The sequence below is a fragment of the Tetrahymena thermophila genome, assembly GCF_000189635.1.
Source record: "Tetrahymena thermophila SB210 genomic scaffold scf_8254459, whole genome shotgun sequence".
Taxonomy (NCBI): domain Eukaryota; phylum Ciliophora; class Oligohymenophorea; order Hymenostomatida; family Tetrahymenidae; genus Tetrahymena; species Tetrahymena thermophila.
In genome coordinates, this window is record NW_002476236.1 from 87,431 (window position 1) to 109,697 (window position 22,267).

The 22,267-nt window shown below is 22.4% G+C and overlaps 6 protein-coding genes across 6 annotated transcripts; 3 read left to right on the top strand and 3 right to left on the bottom strand. All coding sequences in view use genetic code 6, as the record gives it.

Annotated features, from left to right (window-relative positions):
• Window positions 1–775: 775 nt before the first annotated feature.
• Window positions 776–3,056, top strand: TTHERM_00529730 (STOP protein; the record flags this gene model as incomplete). The annotated part of the gene is made up of 8 exons (XM_001032684.2): window positions 776–1,447; window positions 1,571–1,707; window positions 1,760–1,938; window positions 1,990–2,204; window positions 2,265–2,360; window positions 2,419–2,585; window positions 2,640–2,775; window positions 2,829–3,056. Exons 1-8 carry the CDS (start codon window positions 845–847, stop codon window positions 3,054–3,056), a joined length of 1,761 nt encoding a protein of 586 aa, XP_001032684.2. The 5' UTR covers window positions 776–844.
• Window positions 3,057–4,067: 1,011 nt separating this feature from the next.
• TTHERM_00529740 (ankyrin domain protein) lies at window positions 4,068–7,667 on the bottom strand (the record flags this gene model as incomplete). Its single annotated transcript, XM_001032685.2, has 4 exons — window positions 4,068–7,178; window positions 7,236–7,334; window positions 7,389–7,598; window positions 7,665–7,667. The coding sequence occupies 4 exons, from the start codon at window positions 7,665–7,667 to the stop codon at window positions 4,068–4,070; spliced, it is 3,423 nt and encodes a 1,140-aa protein (XP_001032685.2).
• Window positions 7,668–8,627: 960 nt separating this feature from the next.
• TTHERM_00529750 (kinesin motor catalytic domain protein) lies at window positions 8,628–13,262 on the top strand (the record flags this gene model as incomplete). The annotated part of the gene is made up of 10 exons (XM_001032686.1): window positions 8,628–9,163; window positions 9,417–10,086; window positions 10,141–10,714; window positions 10,761–11,082; window positions 11,165–11,518; window positions 11,587–12,198; window positions 12,253–12,334; window positions 12,378–12,596; window positions 12,719–13,018; window positions 13,077–13,262. 10 exons carry the CDS (start codon window positions 8,628–8,630, stop codon window positions 13,260–13,262), a joined length of 3,855 nt encoding a protein of 1,284 aa, XP_001032686.1.
• Window positions 13,263–13,675: 413 nt separating this feature from the next.
• Window positions 13,676–15,210, bottom strand: TTHERM_00529760 (transmembrane protein, putative; the record flags this gene model as incomplete). The annotated part of the gene is made up of 5 exons (XM_001032687.3): window positions 13,676–13,825; window positions 13,894–14,023; window positions 14,325–14,450; window positions 14,684–14,825; window positions 15,129–15,210. The coding sequence occupies 5 exons, from the start codon at window positions 15,208–15,210 to the stop codon at window positions 13,676–13,678; spliced, it is 630 nt and encodes a 209-aa protein (XP_001032687.2).
• Window positions 15,211–15,966: 756 nt separating this feature from the next.
• Window positions 15,967–16,543, top strand: TTHERM_00529770 (fop amine-terminal dimerization domain protein; the record flags this gene model as incomplete). The annotated part of the gene is made up of 2 exons (XM_001032688.3): window positions 15,967–16,293; window positions 16,352–16,543. 2 exons carry the CDS (start codon window positions 15,967–15,969, stop codon window positions 16,541–16,543), a joined length of 519 nt encoding a protein of 172 aa, XP_001032688.1.
• Window positions 16,544–17,814: 1,271 nt separating this feature from the next.
• TTHERM_00529780 (plant dual-specificity MAP kinase kinase family domain protein) lies at window positions 17,815–21,381 on the bottom strand (the record flags this gene model as incomplete). The annotated part of the gene is made up of 8 exons (XM_001032689.3): window positions 20,907–21,381; window positions 20,684–20,795; window positions 20,056–20,539; window positions 18,957–20,000; window positions 18,473–18,898; window positions 18,184–18,417; window positions 18,052–18,126; window positions 17,815–17,958 (listed from the first exon to the last, which is right to left on the bottom strand). The coding sequence occupies exons 1-8, from the start codon at window positions 21,250–21,252 to the stop codon at window positions 17,815–17,817; spliced, it is 2,865 nt and encodes a 954-aa protein (XP_001032689.2). The 5' UTR covers window positions 21,253–21,381.
• Between the last annotated feature and the right edge of the window lie 886 nt (window positions 21,382–22,267).

Sequence of the window (22,267 nt, forward strand, 5' to 3'; positions counted from 1 at the left end):
TCCCTGCAGAAAAAAAAAAAAAAAAAATTAAAAAAATTTAAAAAGTTAAAGAAAATAAATAAATAAATTTGAAAAAAATAAAAAATATTAAAAATATATAAATAAAAATTTATTAATTAATTAAAAATAAAAGATACAAATAAATCCGAAAAAAAATAAATAACAAAAATCAAAATTAAAAAATCACTTATCAATATATAAATCACTCGCTCTAACTAAAATATATTTCATTTAAACTAAATTGCTTAATATTTTTATTGAAAATTGCAAATTAAGATTATTTGTTATATTAATGATATTACTATCAAATATACTAAAAAATATTTCTTTAAGATCTAAACTAACTTTTTTAGCATGTTGCGTTGATAATTAATATCTATAATCTAAATTTTTTTATTAATATTGAAAATTTATAGTAGTATTAGCTAACTTTTTTATTTAATTCATAAAATTATAAAAAACTTTTTAAACAAACTCAACCAATTTATGAGATTTAAAGTCAAAATAGATATATTAAATTTCTTAATAATTAAAAAGCTTTGAAAGGTACAATGAAATTACGCTAAGCTCTTTAGAATTTTTACACACCATTGTTTTTATCATTGCAAAAGAAAAACAGTCTGTAAATATAATAAGGAGATAGTTAGATAAATATATAGATAGATAATTTCAAGAATAAGTTTTACATAAATTAATTGTATAAAAAAATTACTTGCCTGTTTAAAAAAAACAAACACTTAACAATAAATTAATAAATCAATTTGCATAGTTTTGTAAATAAAATCTTGTAATAATTTTATTAATTAATAATAAATTAACTTCAACGCATTAATAGGTAGCATAGATGAACTTGAGTAAAAGGCATTAGTCAGAGAAAAGTTTACTTGACATACTTTAAAAAAAAGACAACAACTTAAACTTTGCTAAGGATAGAGAAGAAACACTCTCTAACTATGCACCACATTCCACAACTTCCTAAGGATTCAAAAGAAAAATAAAGTATAGATATACTGAAGATGATGATTGGGAAAATTTTAAAGATAGAAAATAAAAATAAAACAAGCCCTAGCTTACAAGAGTTGTTTTTCGTTCGAATAGACCTAATGACCCTTTAAGCAATGACATATACAAAAAGCACTACGAACCAATCATGACTACAACAAGTTACAATAATTAAACTGCGAGAAATACTCGTTATGGATCTTAAGATTTTAAACAGCAAAAAGCATATTAAGATGAAGCATAAAGAAATGGATTGTATGAGACACAGAAGGATGGAGAAATACCAAAAAATAAGTTTAAAGGAACATTTTACAATTAAAATAAGGATTCTTTTAGCTTTAATAGAAGAAATATAAATAAATCATCTTAAATGAATCCATAATAAAATTATTCTACTAGATATCAACAGCTCCTCAACCGTAATGAAAATTCTAAGTATGCACAAGTAAATAAATATTTAAGCCTATTTCCAATTTTTTTTTTGAAATATAAATTTAGATTCTTAATTTATTTAGTTATATTTTTGTAAAAACATTTTATTTATATTTTATTTTTAACTATTAATAAGTAAAATACCAGAAACAACTTAGGTTTTTTATCTAGTCAAAGGAGTGCATAAAAATTAGAAACTTAGAAGACAGAAGGTAATGAAAATTAAAGGCAAGTTTAATTAGAGGACCATGTATATACAGACCGTGAAAAGCAGTATCTTAAAATAATTTTAGAATATGAATACTTAACTAAATAATATAAAAAGAGGGATGATGATAGATCCACAAAGTGGTGATTACGATGACATTGAAGAATAAGCTCTTTTTGATTAGATATCAAATTAAGATTGGTATCAATTGCTTCCAGAAGAGGTTTTAAATAATAAGAATATTGATTTAGAAAAGTTCTTTATAGATAACTCTGAGTATTTTTATAATCTGCTATGTAAATTTAACTAAATTTATTTTATATTTAAATAATTTTTATTTTGGATAGGTCAAAATGCTCAAATAAAATCTAATAAACCTTTTTTCTTTAACAACGATTAATAGACAGCTAAACTTAAATATAGCTAAGGCTTTAATACTACTTATAACAAGCAGTTTTTCAGAAAAACTTAGCAGTTTCCTTCAAAAGCATAAATAACTGATAAAATGAGACAAACTCAGTTTTTAGGTTAATAATAAATTGAATATACTTCATAAAAACAAGTATAAAATAAATAAATAAATATTATTAAGTAAAGGTCAATTTTATTTTTAATTTAAAAGAATGATTATAAAGATCCTGGTGTACAAGAATTAGAAAGAAGAGTTCAGTAATACTAACCTTCTTAAAAACCTTTTATGGGATTAACAAATTATAAAGTAATAATTGATTAATAAAAGTTGTTTATTTCAAATTAAATTTAATTAATTAAAAAAGAGCAATTTTGTCAATTGGTAAGACTACTAGTAATAGTTCCAAAAAGCACCATAGCATCTAAGTACCATAAATGATATTCCATTTTTTGGCAAAACTAGTTACTAAGAAGCTTTCGGAAATAACAAAAATTAAAAAGGAGAAGTTGCTGAAATAGATAGAAAGAGCCTGTAAAAAACAATTACTTTAATTAATTAATTTAATATTTTATTCATAAAATCAAGGTTTAAAGGACCAATACCTACCTATCCTATTTAGTTTGGTGAAACTCAATATGCTACCACTTACAGACCTTTCTTAATTAAACCAACATATCATAATGTAAATAACACTGCTCCTGATATGGAAGTACCTACAAATGTAATATATTCTATTATTTATATTCAATATAAAAAAATAAAAAATTAAATTAGGAATCTAAATTTAGGACAACATTCTATTCCTCTATACCTTCATTTTAGGGTTAATATAAATCAATGAGCTAGAGAGAATATGGACCTTAGAGAGATCATAGATATCTAGCAAACAAACTTAAAAAAATTTGGAGAAACAAGATTTTATAAAAGTTAGAGGAGTTAAAAACTCTTAAATAAGAAAAGTAAATAGAAGAGCTTAGATAGCAAGTTTAAGAGCTTTCATGATTTTCAAAATGAAAAAGAAATATTAGCTAAAAATATAAAATTAATTATTTAATTTACAGAGTTCTTAGCTACTAAAATAATTGATTAAATAGCAAAAATTAGTAAGATGTAAAATCTAAAAATAATTTTTAAAAATGTAATTTATTAAATATTATTTTATATTGCTTACATATTTATGTAAAACTTTAAAATAAATCTTAGATTAAGTCAAAATATTTAAAACAATTTTTCATTAATTAATAGTGAATAATCAAAAGTAAATTAAATCTAAAGCTATAGATATAAATAATCTTGATAGATTTAAATAATTTTTAAGTTTGTCAATTAAATTTCATTTTTTTAAATTTATCTTATTAAATATTTTTTTCTATTTATTAAAAAATATTTTAATAAATAATACAACAAATTATTATTAAATGAAATTAAATAAATTACTATTTGATTAATTGTGATAATAAATGTAGAAAAGTAGAAAACTAAAAGAAATAAATAACTATTTTCAAATTTACTAAATATAATATTTATTATTAAGATATATAATTAAAACTTCGGTCGAAATTAATAAAATAGATTATTGATAATTGTGAATAATTAAATTTTAAAAAAATTTTTAATTATTTGAATGAAATGCTCAACTTTTTAAAAGTTTAATTATATCATTTTATTGATTAATTAAGTTAATTTTTTTTTAATTTTTAAGTAAAAGCCAGATTAAATGAAAAGATTAACATTTTGCAGTAAAAAAATGTATTTATTAGGATGAAAAAAAACAAGAAGAATGAACTAAAATAAATAACTCATTTGAAATTGATACTTATAATATTTACTATATACAACACAATTAACTATCTTAAATTTATTTACAAAATTATTTTATTTTTATTTAATATTAATCAATTAATTTGAAGAAAAAAATTTTAATTTAATCTTTACATCAAAGTATTTTTTTGTTACTATTTAATTTATCAATTATTTTAAAATTCTTTATTGAATTATTAAAAGTAGAGTTTTTCAGATTTTATTTTTCATTTTAAGTTGTAAGTTAACTCTATTTTGTTATATTTAGTTTAGTTTTTCATTTAATGCTTCATTCATCTTTTATAGCTTTTAAATATTTCTTTGATGCATGTTGACTAAAAAATTAAAAAATAAAAGTTTATAATTTATAGAAGAAAAAAATAAAATACCTTGTTATTTTGAATGAGATGCTATATTATTTTGATCATTTTATTTTAGGTCTTCTCCACAAAAGTTTGAGTTTAGGGTTTAATTGTCTGTTTATTCATTAATTTAATCGTTTTCAAATTAATTTTAATTGTCTGAATGAGTTTTTTTGCTTGCTTATTCCTATTTTTTTCCCTAATTTAAAATTGTATCATTCGAAGTATGTAATTTGTTTTTAGATTATCTTTCTGAATTTTAAGCTTGAGAAATATATTAAATGTTTTAATGCTCATTGCTATCTTCGTCAGAAGTGTAATCATATTAATTATAATCAAATTACTGTATATTATATAAATATCCTTCTTAATTTTGATTTTCATTTTTTTGATTGTTTCTTTATGAGAAAATTTGCTAAACTCCTTAATTAACTCTGCTTGAATTTGTTGGAGATATTTCATAATCAATTTCACTTTAAGCTTTACTGGTCTATCCAGATTAAACTACTTAACACTTGTTCCCATTAAAAACATGAACTTAATCAAATAGATTTTTGTTTAAATTGGTCTAGCTAAGCTAATCAGCAATTTCATCATATTCATCTCTTTACAAATTTTAATCTAAGATCATATCATCTTCGTCAAATTGATTTTATTTTTCATTACTTATTTTATACTCTACTACAAAACCATGTCTTGTATCATCGATAAAAGATTTTGTTTCTTTATTTTAATCAGAAGTTAAGAGATTTGGGTTAGTGTTAAATGACTCTATAGTATTATATTCAGCATGATGGAATATATCAGCTGAACTTATTGCATTGTCGTTAAAGTTTAAAAAATTATCTGTAATACTAAACTTTTCACTGATTTAATAGTCATGATTGTCTTACTATAACAAATATTAATTTTATTCTGATTTTTAATTTCCTAAAATTTAAAACATAGCAGAGTTTTTATCCTACTAAATTAATTGTTTTCTATTTTATTTATCTGAAAAATTCAACTTAAAATTTTAGTTCGATTATTTTGTTTGACTTTAACAAAAATCGCTTTTACTTGAATCCTTTAAGGTACTCAAAATATCTTCATCTTCTGAGATATTTCTAGGAGGAGAAATAGTAGGTATAGAAGGTTCTTCATTTTTAGATGCTGAATCCTCTGTTCTTTTGCTAACCTCATTCTCATGAATATATTGTTAATATGAATCTTTGTTTGGGAATTACATTTTTTTAGATTATGACTAATTTTAACTAGGAGTTTCTATCATTTCGAGAGTAGGTTATTCAATTATTCCATCCATTTAAAAATGTTTATTTTTAGCCATTTGGTAATATTTTTCTTTAATAGCTTGCTATTATTAAGGTTACTTAACATTAATTTAGTAGTTATTGCTGTTTTCATTTAATGAGGGGGAACTTTCTTAATTAATCATATCAAGAAGCACTTATTACTTTTTTTATTGCACAGTTGAAATTTAAGGGATCTATTTCAGATTTATATTAAAATCAACTTTCTTAATATTATCCTCAGTTGCATCACCAGAAGTGGTCAAATATTTTTATTCATCAGAACTTTAAGTATTACTGATTTAGTTAATATTTTAAAAGGAGGAATTAGTTGTTTAAGGAATAGTTTTTTACTAATGGTTTTTCTATTGATTTTGCATAATTTCGATTAATATTTAAGATTAAAATTGCATTAAAACTAGAATTTTTTCAATATGGGAGAGATTAGGATTATTTATAAGCTGTTCTATAAAGTATGTTATGCTTGATTCATACTTAGTGTAGCTTTCTGTTGGTATGTTAGGAATCAAAAATTTAATCTAGCTCATCAATTATCTAATAAATTACTCTATTAATTCAGAACTACTCTTTTTTAAAAAATCTTCCTCTAGTTCTTTAAATTTACTTGTTTCTGTTATTTATTGGTCATTGTTAGACTAAGAATATTCATCCATACTTTATTCTAACCTTCCTCCATTCGAGTTCCCAAAATTTTTTTTGTTACTCTTAGTTGATGAAGAGTCTGGTATATCATCTGTTACAATAAATGAGCTAATTTTATTACTACTCTTTTTTTAAGAGCTATTTATATTAAAGTTATTACTTTAGTTTGATCCATAATGACTAACAGCATTTTTTTATGTTTAAGACGAAGGAGGTAAATTATTCCTATTTTGTGAATTAGAACTAATTATTTAGGTAGATTGATCTTCTCCTCCACTATATTTTTTAATCTAAGATTTACTATTGCTATTTATACTTAATTATTTGCCTTTTGATGGTGTAATATTATTAGAATTTGCTTTACTAAAAATTAAACTTTCGTTTTAAATTTCAATTTTGGCTTAATTGCTATTCTAAGAATAATAATTTTAACTATCATAGTTAAACTATGTTACATATGGAATATTATTATTTGCTTAATTAGATTAATACGAGTTAACAGACTAGTTCTGATACTTGCTAGAATAATTATTATCTTATTAATTAAGTATCTCTTTATTTTCTTGTAGTAGCTTTCCTTTTTAATACGATTTTTTTTATATAACTTCACCTTATATGCTTGCTAAGTCATTTCTAAGTTTATTTAGTTATGAATGGTTTTTTTCACAGATTGATTTGAAAGTGCTTTATACTCTTTTTACTTCTTTTTAGTAGAATGAACCTGCATCAAAAAGTGTTTTTTAAGCATTTTAGAGACTATTGTTATTGCAATTTAGTTTTGTCCTTATCCCACACATAATACTATTACCTAATTAGTCTTCTATTTCACTTACTTTAAAGCCACAATTGTCAACTATAATATTTAAGACTTCTTTATTTTTAGCCAATTCAAAAACAGTTTCTCCTCTTTAATTTTTTTGAAATAAATCACATTTTAATGAATTTAGGAGCAAGTAAATTATATCAATAAACCCTTTATTAGCTGCTATCATCAAAGGACTCCATCCTCTCTTTATTTTTCAAAAAATCAAAATAATTATTTTCATAAAAGTAATTAAAAGATTTACTTAATCAGAAATGTTGACATTTGCATTGTACTATAATAAAATACTAACTACTTCAATTTAGTTATTAAAGGTGGCCAAATATAAAGGAGTCTAGCTTGACTATATTTAAAAGAATTTTTTACTTTATATATTAATATGCGAATAATATCTAACCTTGGTTTGTATATTAACATCAGCTTTGTTGTCTAGTAGTATTTTAAGGATAGATAAATCATTAAGTCTTATTGCAGTTGTTATGGCGCTGTTACCGCTTTTATTTTTTAAATTTATGTATTTTGGATATTTCTAAATACATTAAATAATTTCATTTAAATCCCCTTTTTCAATTTTTAGCATTAAAAGGTTTGTTCCACTTACTTAATCCTTAATTTTATTTATTAAATAAAATATTTTAGGTACTGAGATTATCAATTTAAAGCAATTAATTACCATTTTATTTTAAATATTAGTAGGAATGTGAATATCTTACTGGATTTGACTTTTTAAATATTTTAATTCTTATATTTGTTATGGTTTCAGAAAATTTTCTACTAAATTTTGTAGAATTCAATCAAGATAATTCGCAGACTTATAAATTAAATTAAATATAAATATCAAATATTAACTGACCTTTTTAGTGTAATCTTTGAATACAAAAATTAATCATAATTTTTATTTCATGTCAATCCAAATATTATTCATATATTTATTTTTATCAAAGATTTATCAATTTTTCAAAAGATAGATTTAAATTTTAGTCAAAGCTAAATTGATTAAAAAATAAATATTTTACTTTTAGTTAAAATAAAAAATTATTTAAATTAAAATTATTTTGCAAAATATTTTTAAAAAAAAATTTATTATATGAAAATAAGCTAGTCAGTCTACAAGTTGAAGGTTGGGCAAATGAACATTTTAAACAATTTAATTATGCTAAATTATTCATTAATAAAATTAATTTGCAAGATTTTTTGAATATGATTGGATATTGTTAACATTAATTTATTTATTTCTAATTAGATTCTCTATTTAAATTAGGATAGCTATCTTGTTTTTCAATTGAAAAAAACATGAGCTGATAAATAAAAATTTCAAATAAAATTCAAAAATTATGTGATTTTAAGAGAAAAAATCTTATTATTAATTTATTGATATGAGATTATTATTTTAATAAAAAAAAGTAACACTTATTTGATTAATAAAAGTTAAATAAACAAAAATTATTAATAGATAAAGGATATATTATTAACAGAACTATACAAAAATCAATAAAAATATTTAACAATATACTGAAAAATAAGATTTGTTTCTTAAATAAAAGAGATTTACAATCTGCATTTAAAGTAAGTAATTACAAAAATAGGGTGAAATAAATTAGCAAGGCACATTTAAAATTGTACATTTTAACTTCAAATGGACTAACTTTAGAAAGTAAAAGTTGTTGCTAGAATTAGGTAGCAAAATATTAGTGAGACATACTCTAATGCCCCATAGCAAGCTTAAAATATAAGTAATATTCAAGCTAATACATCTCAAATGGGCACAGTTAAAAACTTTGGAGATAACGTTTCAATGGCTTAAACATAAATGGGAAGTCCTAAATCTATACTTGCAAATGCAAATTAAGGCATGGCTCAAAATTCGTCTCTTGACAAAGATGGTAAAGTTTGCATTTTTACTGCTTCTAGCAAGTAAGTTAAGCCTATTTATGTTGCGGCCAGTGGAAATCCAATAAAGAAATAACTCCTTTAAGAATATGTTAAAACTGATAAGAATATAATTTAGTATCGTCATTCCATCCTAGAAAATGCAAATATTTTTAAATTTGATCATGCTATGAGCTATAAAATTAATAATGAGGAAATCTACAAATTTTAATGTTAAGATCTTGTTTAAAAAGCTATGTCTTAGGGCATCAGCAGTACTTTCATAGTAGTTGGCCCAGCAAAGTAATTTAATTTAAATATTTAATAAAATATCTGTCTTAACATTAAAATCTCTCGAAAATAATTTTAAAATTCAAATTGAAGCTTTTAATTTATAAGAAAATATTTTTTTATTGACATAAATCACTTTTTTTATGAAAATAAAATTCAAATAAATTTTAAAAATTGTGTTTAATATTAATTTATTGTTTTAAATATTTATTTCAAAAATATTAAGATGATGAATGAAATTTTTATTTTTTTAATATAAATTTAGAGCTGGAAAAAAATTTACCATAAAGGGAGGTGAATAAACAGAAAAAGGTATTTTAACCCGTGCTGTTGATGATATGATAAAATTATCTGAATTATAATCATAAAGTTCTGGAACTAAAGTAACATAAAAAAACAAACCTGTTACAGTTGTTTTTTCCATTTATGCTATATACAACAATGAAATAGTAGATTTACTTCAAAAAGATCCTAATGAAGATGAATTAGAAGAAATTGAGCTGACATTTTCTGGAGAGTTCCGTAAATATTATATGAAATCTAGAGAAAGATTGAAATCTATTGGACAAGGAGAATAATCTATTCGTAGACTACATATCATTTACAAATTCTAAATCTATCGTAATGAAACAGGTAAATCAAAAAATAGAATAATGAATGCACCAAATGGAGGGTTATTCAGTACAGTAACTTTCGTGCATTGTGCTGATTTTTGTAAAGCAAAATTGCCAGAATTTGTAGTGCTAGGAGATTATCTTACTGATATTGCTACTCGCAAAGATGCAAATGTCATGGAAGTACCTGCATATTCAAATTCTAAGCTAGTTTCCTAGCTGAATGATTCCTTAAATTCAGGGAAAGATAATTCTTGTGTGTTAATCTGTAATATCTCAGGTTCATATGATTACCTAAGTTAATCTGTAGATTGCTTGCAGGTAATTTGTTTTTTATATGATATTTCAAAAAATTTATTATAAAAATTAAAATAGTACTGTGCTGGAATTAAAGAAAGAATAGACCATTACTATGAAGATGTTAATACATTTAACTAAGATTAGGATATGATTAATTAGTTAGCAAGCCCTAATAACAAATCTGCACAAGATTTATAATAGGGAAGCAATATTTATAGAGGAAGTTTAGGAAACAGTGGAGTAAATGGACAAGGAGGTGAGGCAGCAGGAACCTTTAGAAACTCTTAAAATGAGTTTAATAAAAAGTATTATGAAAATGAATTAATACATGTACCTATGAGAGATGCTACTTATTAATTCAGAAGACTTAGAGGTGAAAATCCTAATGCCCAAGAAATATAATAAGATTTGAGTAATTTAATGAAAGATATTTACACATTTACTGATTAAACAAATGGACTGACTGAGGAAGAGATTAAAGATTGGGCTCATGATAGAGAATAAGAGCTTTAAAGCATTTAAAACGATATTTCCAAATTACCTCCAGAGTAATAAAAATAATTTGAGGCTGCATAGTTTAAGATTGCAGAATCCCTTAACTTTTTATAACAAATAAAAAAAAATGCTGCCCAATTAGCATAAAACAGAAGTAAAATTTTTAATTACTATTTATTATTAAATAATTTTTCTTCAAGGCCCAACAAGCGGAGCATTAAAAATGAGCGATGATTTAGGTACTTTAATGAGTTAATACAATAAATCTAAGGAATCTTTGCTCAGAGGATCAGGTTCATAAGAAGATTTAGTAAAATCGTACAATCAAAGTGATTTATAAGAAGGAGCTAATTAAAGTTATACCTATTAAAATAATTAAAACGGAGGTAAAAAAAGTATGCAAGAGCTTAGAGAATAGATACTTAATAAAATTGAAGAAGTTATTAACGAAAATGATGCTAGTCGTAGAACAGTCAAAGTTGGAGGTAGAAATGGGGAATCTGCAGAATAGTATGCAGAGAGGTAATTTCATTATTTTGTATTTAAATTTTTGAACGTTTCGAGGAATTCAAATAGATTGTAAAATATTTTATATTAACTCTAGGTCTAGCAGAAATTTAAGACAATTAAAAGAAATGCTTGCTGATCAAGATTTTCTGATTTAAGAAAAAAGATAAAGATTAAAACAAAAAAATAAAGAATTAAGAGAGTAATAAGTAGAGCTAAGGAATCAACTTTAGTATCTAGAAAACGATATCAAAGAAAAAGATGCAAGAGTTTAATATGTTCAGGATCAAAACGAGTAGTTAAAAGAATAAATTGAACGCGATAGAGAGATTATTTAGCTTAAAATCGATAAAGAGGAGCTCCTTGAAAAAAATGATGAGGAACTCAGAGAATTAATTGATCGTTTGAAAATAAAATTGTAAAGAAGGAAAGAAGAATGCTTGATGCTAAAGTAATCAATTATCGAATAAAAATAAAATTATATATAATTTGTGTTAATTACCTTCAAATTTATATTAGGGATAATATTGATAAAGTTGAGAGAGACATTTATTAATAAAGAGTTTTTTATGAAGAAGAAAAAAATAGCATGGTAAGATAAATTAAGGATTTGACTAATGCATATGAAGATGAAAAAGTCAGAAATTAAGATATTTAGAGAATAAATGAAAACCTTGATTATTAAATTGATAATTAAGAAAGGCTTTTAAAAAAATTGTAAGAAGATCTTGAATTATCCAACAAAAGATATGATAATATTCAAATCATGTATTAAGAAGAGTAAAGTTTAAGTAAGGAATTGAAGTTAGCTTAAGCTGTATATGAAAAGCGTATAGATGAAGCCGAAGATAGGGCATAGACTCTTGAAGTAAAATTAAATAAGCTTAAAAGAAGATTCTAAGAAGAAAGAAACTAAATAGTTGAAGAAAAAGATCAAGAGCTAATTAAAAAGAAGGAAGCAACTGCTAGACTTAAAAATGAAATTAAGGATTTGGAAAGAAGAGTTTAAGAGCTAACTCAAGACTTAAAGATTCTTAAAATTGAAAATTAAAAATTACAAACTTTTAATGAAGAAATTTAAAGAGACTAAATGTAGAAAAACTAATAAATTAAAGACTTGTCTGAAGAGCTGTAAAAATTATTTATAAAATATTCTTTTTTATTCAAATTTATTTTTTAAAAAAGAGAAAGTGTATAACAAGAACTAAAGAGAGTCAGAAATATACAGAGAGAAAATGCTTAATATTCATCAAACGATCAATAGGAAGTAAACTATTTAGTTAATTAATATGTTTTTAATTTTTTTTTAGAAAAAAAAATTATTAGATGAAAATGAAAGATTAAATCATCACTTAAGAAAATAAGATGCTAGCATCCATATGTTAGAGACAGAGTTAGAAGAAAAGAATATTTATATTGAAAATTTGAAGAAAGATTTACTTCAAATTGATAAAGAAAACTATGGCTAAAAGGGTTTTATAAGCTAACTTGAGAGACAAAATCAATATCTTTCAGATGTTTAGCACACTGTAAGTTGTTTAAATTAAAATTTCTGGATTAAAATTAATTACATATTATTATAATTTAAACATAATAAAATTTTATTGAATTTAAATTAAAATTAAGATTAATTGTAATTAAATTTAAATAGGATATTGATAGACTAGAAAGTAAAGTTAAATAATTGAATCAAGAAATCATCTCATTAAGAAAAGAAAATTAAGACCTAAGTCAAAGAGATAATGAGCAGTAGTTAAGGTTGACAGAGTTTAAAATTTTTACTGAAAAATAAAATGATAAATTGAATAAAAATAAAAATGTGATTAAGCACTTAACTACATAATTAGATTAGATGGATGAAAAGGTTAAAGAGCTTATACATGAAAAAAATCTTGAAATTTCACATGTTCACTAGTCATCAATTTCACAAAATGCTCACAATCAATCAAAAGTATATTTAAATAATTTTTGATAATGTAGCTAATTAAAATTTTAAAATTAATTATTAGAATTAAATTAATGATAGCCTCTTCAAAAGTGCTCAAACATACTAAAGAAATACACCAGCTGGAGTTTAGCCATAATAATAATAATATAACTAGCAACAACAATAGTAATAGAGATCAATTTTAAAGAAGCCAAGATTTAATTTGATTGAATCTGATTCAGATGATTCTGATTATTCTTCCATTTGATTAATAATTCATTTTAGAATGAATCTTACAAATATTATTTTCATATTTTAATTATGGTTTTATAAATTTTTGTTAAAACAAATGTTTTAAATAAGCTTTAAAGTAGATTTTAATTAAATATTTAATTTATTTATTTATTGCTTTGTTTATTGAAAAAATGGGTTAATATAAAAATAAAAAAGTAACCTTTTTATATGAATATGTAATGTAATTAAAACAACAATTTTATATTAATATAAATATTTTGAGATTTAAGGATATTGCAAAGATATAGTCATATTTTCCAAACCTATAACAGAAAATTAAACATAACATAACGTCTAAAAATACTATTTTTTATTTAATTTACTTTGCAAGTTTTATTTATTTAACCTATATAATATTTTAAAGGTACAATAAATCGAAAAAGTAAATCATTAAAGGTTCAAGGGGTTGAGAACGTTAGGAATGCTAACAACTGGTAAGGGGCTGTATTAATAGCTAGGATGAGCATATCTAGTTTTTTTTTCTTGATCAGTTGCCTTACTTCTTTCTTCAATAATGTTTTCCCAGACCTTGTGATACTTTTTTCATTAAAATAATTTTAATAAAATGTTGTGAAAATACATTCAAAAGTTTCAAATTTATTTACTCTCTTCATCATTTCAGCACCATAAATAGCATTAATTTCAATATAGTGAGCTGAAGTTCTTTGATTTAAAGAGTTAAGAGGTAAAGCCATGTCACCAGCTCTCTTTTTCAAGTAGGGGAATCTATCAGGACTGTTTTATAAAATAATTATTTTAGATCAAAGACATCTTTTAAATTCTTTTTAATTTAGTATTAAATGCATTTTCAAATATCTTTATTTTTTTGGCAATTTGATAAAGATACGTATGTATATATCTTTATTTATTTGTTTATTATGAATTATATTGCTGTTTGCCTATTACTCTATATTAAAGAATTTTAAGTATACTTTATCTATTAAAATTTATGTATGCATATCAAACATTTTTGTATTTTAGTCATCTTATATTTGTAATTTCAATTTATTTATTTATATATGAATGTATGGATTACGAGTAACATTTATTGTCATCACCCCAGTAGACGAACAAACCTAAACCAGCCAAAACAGTTGCAGGTAAAACAAAAGCGAAATGTCTGAAAACTCTGAGCATATGGAAGCCATTATGAGTTAAACTCCTGTTTTTAATTAAATTTGAATGTTAATATTATAACCAATTAGCTTGTATTTAATTTTATCAGTAAGTAACTTTTTTTAATTTTATATTTTTCTTATAATTTAAATGCTATGTTTTTTTTGTATTCATCATATGCTATTTAAAAAAGGAGGTAATCAATCGATCAATTAATCCACCAACCAACTTCAACTTTCTTTTGTTATTTCTAATGTAAAATTGAAAAATATTCTTTACTTGACGAAAGAATATCTATGAAGAGCAACAGCTTAGAAAGCCATATATTTTCTGTTCATGAAAATGAACATTCTGTTAATAGGATGGACACCATATTCTCTAGGTCCAATAGCAAAGAATCTACCAAGCTTACCAATAATACCTATTATGAAATAAAAGAAAAATAAATTTAAAAAATAAGAGATAAGCGCTTTTGCTTGAGCTATAATTAGATTGTAACGAATTTAAATTTTATTTCTTATATTTTATAAGTAAAATATTTTATTTTCACTGATAAAGAGCTAATGATTTATTTTTATTAGTCAACATAAAATGGAAGCTAATAATTTGATATCTATCTAAATAGTCTTATTGCTATTCAGTTTATTAAATACGTTCTGCGCTATGCTATAAATTTCTAATTTTTATATCACTTTTTTCTATTATAAAAAGTTTAATTCATTACCGGTTCTCTTGGCCATCTTTTCATTGATAACATAAGAGACAGGTTCCAAAATCTTAAGCCAGGCCTTTTGAATAGGATTCATTTTGATTTTATCTTTTTTGTTTTTCTTTTAGATTCTTTATTAAATTATTTATTTATTTCCTTTTTTCTTTCTTTTTTTTCTTTAATTTCCTTCTTGTCTTTTTTATTTTTTTGTTATTAACAAGGGATTAATTTATTTATAAATTGTTAGCAAGATTTCCCTTATTTTCTTCTTTCTTATTCTTATCTTTTTTCTTCTTTATTTCTTTAAAATATGGTTTCTAATATACTAAATATCAATCAAAATAATCATTAATTATTGATAATGATATAGTTAATTAATTATTTAATTAGTTATGGGTATTTCTTCAAATGATGAGTATCCACATAGACATCAATTTGCAAGCAAATCTTTTCTTAGATTAAAATATTTATTATGAAATCTTTCAATAATGAAGATCTAATTATTTATTTTATTTAAGTTATTTCCATTTTGTTTGTGCCATATATTAAATATGATGAAAATACTGCTAAGAATCAAAGATATTATTTAAAATTATAAATCAGATATCTTAAATGTCTTTTAATAATATAATTAATTTTAAAATACTATAATTTAATTAAATTTTTTAGTTTTATCAAAATATCTAAGAAGGTAATTAGATCTCTTTTTTGATAGGTCTATTCAGAAATTTAAAATATAAGATCAATAAATTATTCATTAAATATAATTTGATTTTTAAAAACTAATTTCAAAAAATAATTATCATTAATAATAAAAAACTAAAAATTATAAGAATATAGCAAAAATAATAGGATGGCTTCAGTTAACGAATTAAAAGATGTCCTTAAAGAGACTCTTGAAGAGAAAGGTGTTCTTACTAAAATAAGAGCTAAAATTAGAGCAGAAATATTTAATACATTGAATGATCAAGGAACTGAAAAGGCTCCTGTTTCCTCAGAAAATATGATTATAAATGAATTAATTAGAGAATATATGGAATTTAATAATTATAATCACGCACTGTCTGTATTTATTCCTGAAACTGGATAACCCTAGTAGCCTCCATTTGATCGTAATTTTATAGCTAAAAAACTTAAAATCATCGAAGATAAAAACACAAGAGATCTACCTCTTTTATATGTAAAAATTTATACTAATGTTAATAAAAATATATTGATAATTGTTTTTGAAAATAAAGGGTATAGTGTATGGCGTTAAAAAAATGGTAACAAAAGATTTGGTTTAAGAATCCTAAAATAATACAGTTTCATAAAAGCTTGGAAAAACTTAATTTGCAGATGATTTAAATGATAATGATACTTCAAATTTTTAAGGTTAACAATCTAAAGGTGGAGATAATAAACCCCTCTATTAAAATATATTTAACTGAAAGTATTTTATATTATATGTAAATGATTTTAAAATTTAAGAGTTTTCAAAGGTTGTTAACAATTTGCTCTATTTCTTATCATTTTTAGAGAAAACAAACTTAAAAGTAATTTGTTTCACATTTTCAAATATAAAAATAATCCATTTTCTATAAATCATTAAATTTAAAAATTTCAAAGATTTTGAAAATTTAAGTTATTTATTTTTAACGCGAATCGATAGTTTATAAAAATATTTAATAATAATTTTTTTAAAAATTGTTTAATTCAAATTTTATTTTCAAAGTAAACAAACAAACAAATAAATAAATAAATAAATAATAATTTTTAGTGTTTTAATTTAAAAGGTAAAATTATTTATTATATTTTGCCTTACTAAATTTATTAAATTAGATTATAATAATAAAAGATCTTATTTTTTAAAAATTGTAAATTTAATATTTAACATAAATAATAAGTAATTAAATTTTATGATTTTTAATGTTTTTGTGAAAGTAAAATATATTTATGCAATTGCCTCATATTAAATTTATTAATTAAAAAATTCATTTTAAATAGTTTAATATTCGAAATGAAAATATTTAGAAAAGAAAGTATTAAAAATCAATTCAATTAATTACAAATATATTTATCAATTTTAGATTCTTAGAATTTTAATTTTTAGGTAATATTATTTGTAATTATCCTTAATTTGTGTACATAAGAAGTAATTAAATGTATTTTAAATAAAAATTTTACTCTAAAAGATATATTGGAATTTAAAGAGAAAAGTTTTTATTTTAAAAGTAGCTTTCTTTATTCAATTAGATATTTAATCAAATAGATGATTAAAAATATATTATTCTGTTTTCAATTTAAGATTAAATAAACATTGAGTTTTTGAATTGAAGAGCTGTTTCAAGCTTTTTAATTTGAATAAATCTGAATTTGATTTTATTAAATAAATTATTTTTAATAATTTTAACTACATCAACATTCCTGAAAGCAGTATGTAATATTTTAAGTATTGATAATAAATAAATACATTTCAACAATTAAAATTAATAAAACTTTTTACATAAGGAAATAGATAATATTACATATAAATATATTTAAACATATCTTTGATTATTTATTAATTATATATTAAATTGATCAATAGTAAATTAAGTTTCTTTTAATATTAATTACTTTATTTTTACATAATTTATTTATTTTTGATATTTGTTTTGTTTTTCAAATAGGAAAACCTATTAATTAATTTTATATTTAGTAATTAAAATCATTAAATTAATCATGAATTCTCTATTTAAACTATATCAACAAGCTAGTTTATTTTCAAATCCACTTTATCGAATTTGATAGAAGGGACTTGTTACTTTAAAATTTTTATTTTGTCAGAAGGACTCAAGTCAACAAATTTTCTATTCTTTTTGATCTATTTAAAATAATAAAATTTTTAATAAAAGTGAGGTAAATTAATATAATGGATTTAGTTTTTAATTTAAAAAAATTTTATAAAATTTATTACTTCACTTTTAATTGCCTATTACAGCTTTTGTAAGTTTTCTTTACCAATTTATTTAACATAATTTTCTTTAATTGCCTATTTATTTAGATTATAATATTAACAAGTTTATTTATTATACGATTAAAAAATTACATTTATTGATTATTTGTTATTTGGAAGAGTGTATATATATTCTTCTTCATCTTATTGTTATTAAATATTGTTATTTTTTTACTTTTAATTAGTATTTCCTTGACTTTCATTGTTATCAAATTAGTCATCATAGTCATCTCTATCTACATCTTCAAAATTCAAATTTTAATTTATGTTTTATTGTTAATCTGAATCATTAGTAGTGTTGTCTTCTGTACAAGGAGGTTCATCAATCTTTTATAAAAATAAAGTTATTTATCTATCATAAATAAAAAAGATTAGAAAATACCAAAGATTTCATTTCTTCTAACATCTATGTATACTCTATTTCTTGTCTATTTTGAGGTGCTACATTTCTATGTGCAAAACCTTTTTATGGATAATTTTAAGGATTTGAGTTTTCCTGCATGTCCATTAAAAATAGCTCTCTTTGCTTTTTTTCTCTCTCCCTTTTGTTTTCTTCATACATTTATTCTTAAAGTTATTTTTGCTTTTCTATTTCTTCTTCTTTCTTTTTTCTCAAAGCCATTTCTTAGTTATATTTCTCAGCAGCTATTTTTTATTCTTCTAACTTTTAATCAATGTATTTAGGTCTTTCAGGTGGTTAGTCTGGCTTAAGTGTTCCCATCCATTCTATTTGTATTTCTTCTTTTTTATTTTATTACTGTTGCTATTGAACTTGTTAAACATTTTGTGATGGCTTTGAACCTTATCTCTATTATTACATAAATTATTGAATTCAATTTAGTGTATTTAGTAAGAAAATAAATTACCTTTTGCTTTATATCTTTATACATATTTTAACGAACTTGTTCTCTTTCTTCTTTTGATTTTAGACTTGCTTCCATTTTAGCTTTTTTAAGATCTTCTAATTTTTTCTTCTTTTACTCTTATGCATCTTTTACTTTATTTAAGATATCTTGCCTTTTTTGACTTATTTCTTATCTCACATTTCTTTAAAGTTATACAGGTGGAGTATTTGATATTCTTTAAGGTGTAGAATTTCTATTATGGGCAGTGATTGGTCTATTATTTGAAATAGGGGGTTTATTATTTTAGTCACCTTTTGAGACCTAATTAGAAACTAGAATCTATCCAGCACTTTATTTGCGGTCAATTGGTTTTGGAGGATAAAAAGGTTTACTTCCAGGTTATGATTTGGGAGTCATTATCTATCTTTAAGGATTTTATGGAACTGCAGTGGAAGGTCTTTAAAGTTTTTATACAACTGGCTTCTAAGGAGCTTTTTAAAATTTCTATTATGAAGGATTTTGCTTTAATTATGGTTATGGAGGTAAAGGTGGTGTTTATTTTGAGGGTTATTAGCTTATTTTTTCTTCTTACTCAGTTGGAACAGAATTATATTTTACATTTACAATATTATTTTTCGAAGGCTATCTTACGATTTTTTTATTATCTGAACTATTTTCTTTTCCGATTGGAGTTTATTATTAACTGTTAGGTATTTTACCATATGGATAATTTTATGGTCCAACATCAATATTTGAAGGTCTTTAATTTTATGCTTAATACTATTAATTCTAAATGGGAATCTTTCCATTTATAGGTCTTACTTGATTGCTGACTGGAGTTTAGGGTCTTATTTATTATTTTTCTATTTAATTTTGCTTCTAGTTTTGAGGTGCCTTCTAAGCTGCTTATTTTGGCTCAATACTTGGCAGTACTTTTTATTATTATTATTAATCTTGCTTCTCCTGAGCATTTCTCTGCTATTCTTTCATTTGGTATGCAACTGAAGGTGGTGGAGGACCTTAGACATTTTTGATATTCTTGAAATCATCATCGATAATAATTTTCTATTGGTATAAAGTAATTTTAATTTATAAATTAAAAAAACAAAATAATTATTACTTAGTTATGCAAGATAGTATGAGAGAATTCATTTGCTTTTATAGTTTCACTCAAGAAATTTTTAATACGGTTTCTGATAAAAGGCAAACCAAGAATTTGTTAAATTGAATAACGGCTTTCAGGCCTATTTTGAAGTAAATTAGAGACTAATTTTTTAAGATCTTATGAATATATATTAGGGATAGGCTAATACTATCCTTTCACAATATTTAATGCTAGATTTTGCAAACTCTCACCTTGGAATGGTGGTCTAAGACAACACATCTCATATAGAACTACTCCAATAGACCATACATCACTTTTGTAAGAATAAGGAACACTATTGATAATCTCAGGAGATAAATAATAAGGAGTACCGACCATCGTCTTAGCTTTTTCAAATGTTTTGTTTAAGACTCTTGCAATACCAAAATCTCCAAGTTTACAAATATTTTAAGACGTTAAAAAAATATTCTAACCCTTCAAATCTCTATGAAGAATTTTTCTATTTTATAAAATTTTGTTTTAAAATGAAATTTTTCTTTGTCATATTCTTTAAACATTAAAGTTAAAACTACAAAATTAATTTATAAAAACTGAATAAAATGTTTTAAAATTTTAATCTTATTTGCTAAAAAATATTAAATACCTATCATGAACGTGCTTCATAGCTAAGCAAATCTAAGTGAACCAATCTAAAATCTACTCTTCTTTGAAATATTTACCTCTTTACTTCTAGATTTTTTAAGAAAGATCGCCACCTATGAACAAAAATAATTTTAATAAAAAAGTATTTAACTTTAACTTTAATTTTTAGTTTTCATCTTTAAAAAATATATTTTTTTTTTTAAATTTAAGTTAAAAAAAACTACCATCAGCATATTCCATTACAATGCAAAGCTTTCCACTTTTAGTTTTATAAATTTCTTTGAATTTAACAATATTTGGGTGATTAAGCTATTCTAAAATCTTAGCTTCCTTATAGCTCTCCTTTTTTTCTTCTGGGCTCATAGCATCAAGAGAAATTTATTTTATAACCCACTTACTTTTATCGCTTTAACTTTCAACTAAGTATGCTTTACCAAATGAGCCTTCACCTAATAACTTTAAGCGTTTATAAATTTCATACTCTTAGGTAGGTTTAGGTCTTTAAATCTGATTAAATATATCTCCATTTTATTGATAATCGTTATTTTAATTATATTACAGCTAGTTCATCTCTAGTTAGCTAGGTTTAAAGCTATATTTATTATCTTTTTAGTTAATGTATTATTGTTTTGTGAGTTATTTGTGAAGAAAAAATATCGTTTGATCTTTTTAAATTATTAAAAAGCTATCTAAAAATTTAATTGTTAATTTAATGAATAATTAATTAGAAATTTAAATGATTTTTTAATTATAATTTTACAAGGTTTTAGCTCATAGATTAATAAATTGAGTGATGGAATAAATTTTTTTTTTTGATTACTTTTAACTAGATATTAAAAATCTTGATTGGAAGCGTTTAATCCCACATTCAATCTAATCTTATTTAAATATTAAGATAAATCAATAATTCTAAATTTTACCTAAAATTTAAATTTTAACATTATCAAGAAACAAACTGTGAAGACTATCTTCCGAAATTTCAGTTTAAGATTTTGATAAATTTTGAATTATTTTTCTATGATTTAATTAAATGAATGAAATACATCTTAATACTTTCTAAAGATAACCATTCAAAAAGGATTTTAGCATAAATGCTTGACAATTTTTTTTCAAAATTAGAATAACAAAAACTAAAAATAGATAAATTTTAATTTTAAAATAATTTATTATAGACAAATCTTCATTTTGAAATTTTCAAAATTTATTAAAATTATTGCTTTTAGTAAATTTATTAACTAAGCAAAATAGAAAAGCTTATTTTTAAATAGAATGTGACAATTAAAGAATAATTTATTTACTTTTATCAAACTTTTGCTTTAATGAAATAGCCAATTATCAAATTATATTTCATCAATCAATATCATTTTGTAAATTTAATCTCTAATAATATAAAGAATTAATTGCTTATAAATAATTTAATTTTTATCAATTAATTAAAAATTCAAAGTTTCACTAAACTATTTGTGAATATTTAAAATAAATTTTATCAATATATTGCATTGAATAGCAGTTAATTATAAAATGATAATTTTATTTCAAATTTTAAAGATATTTTTTTAGATTTAAAAAAGAGATTTTTATGCTA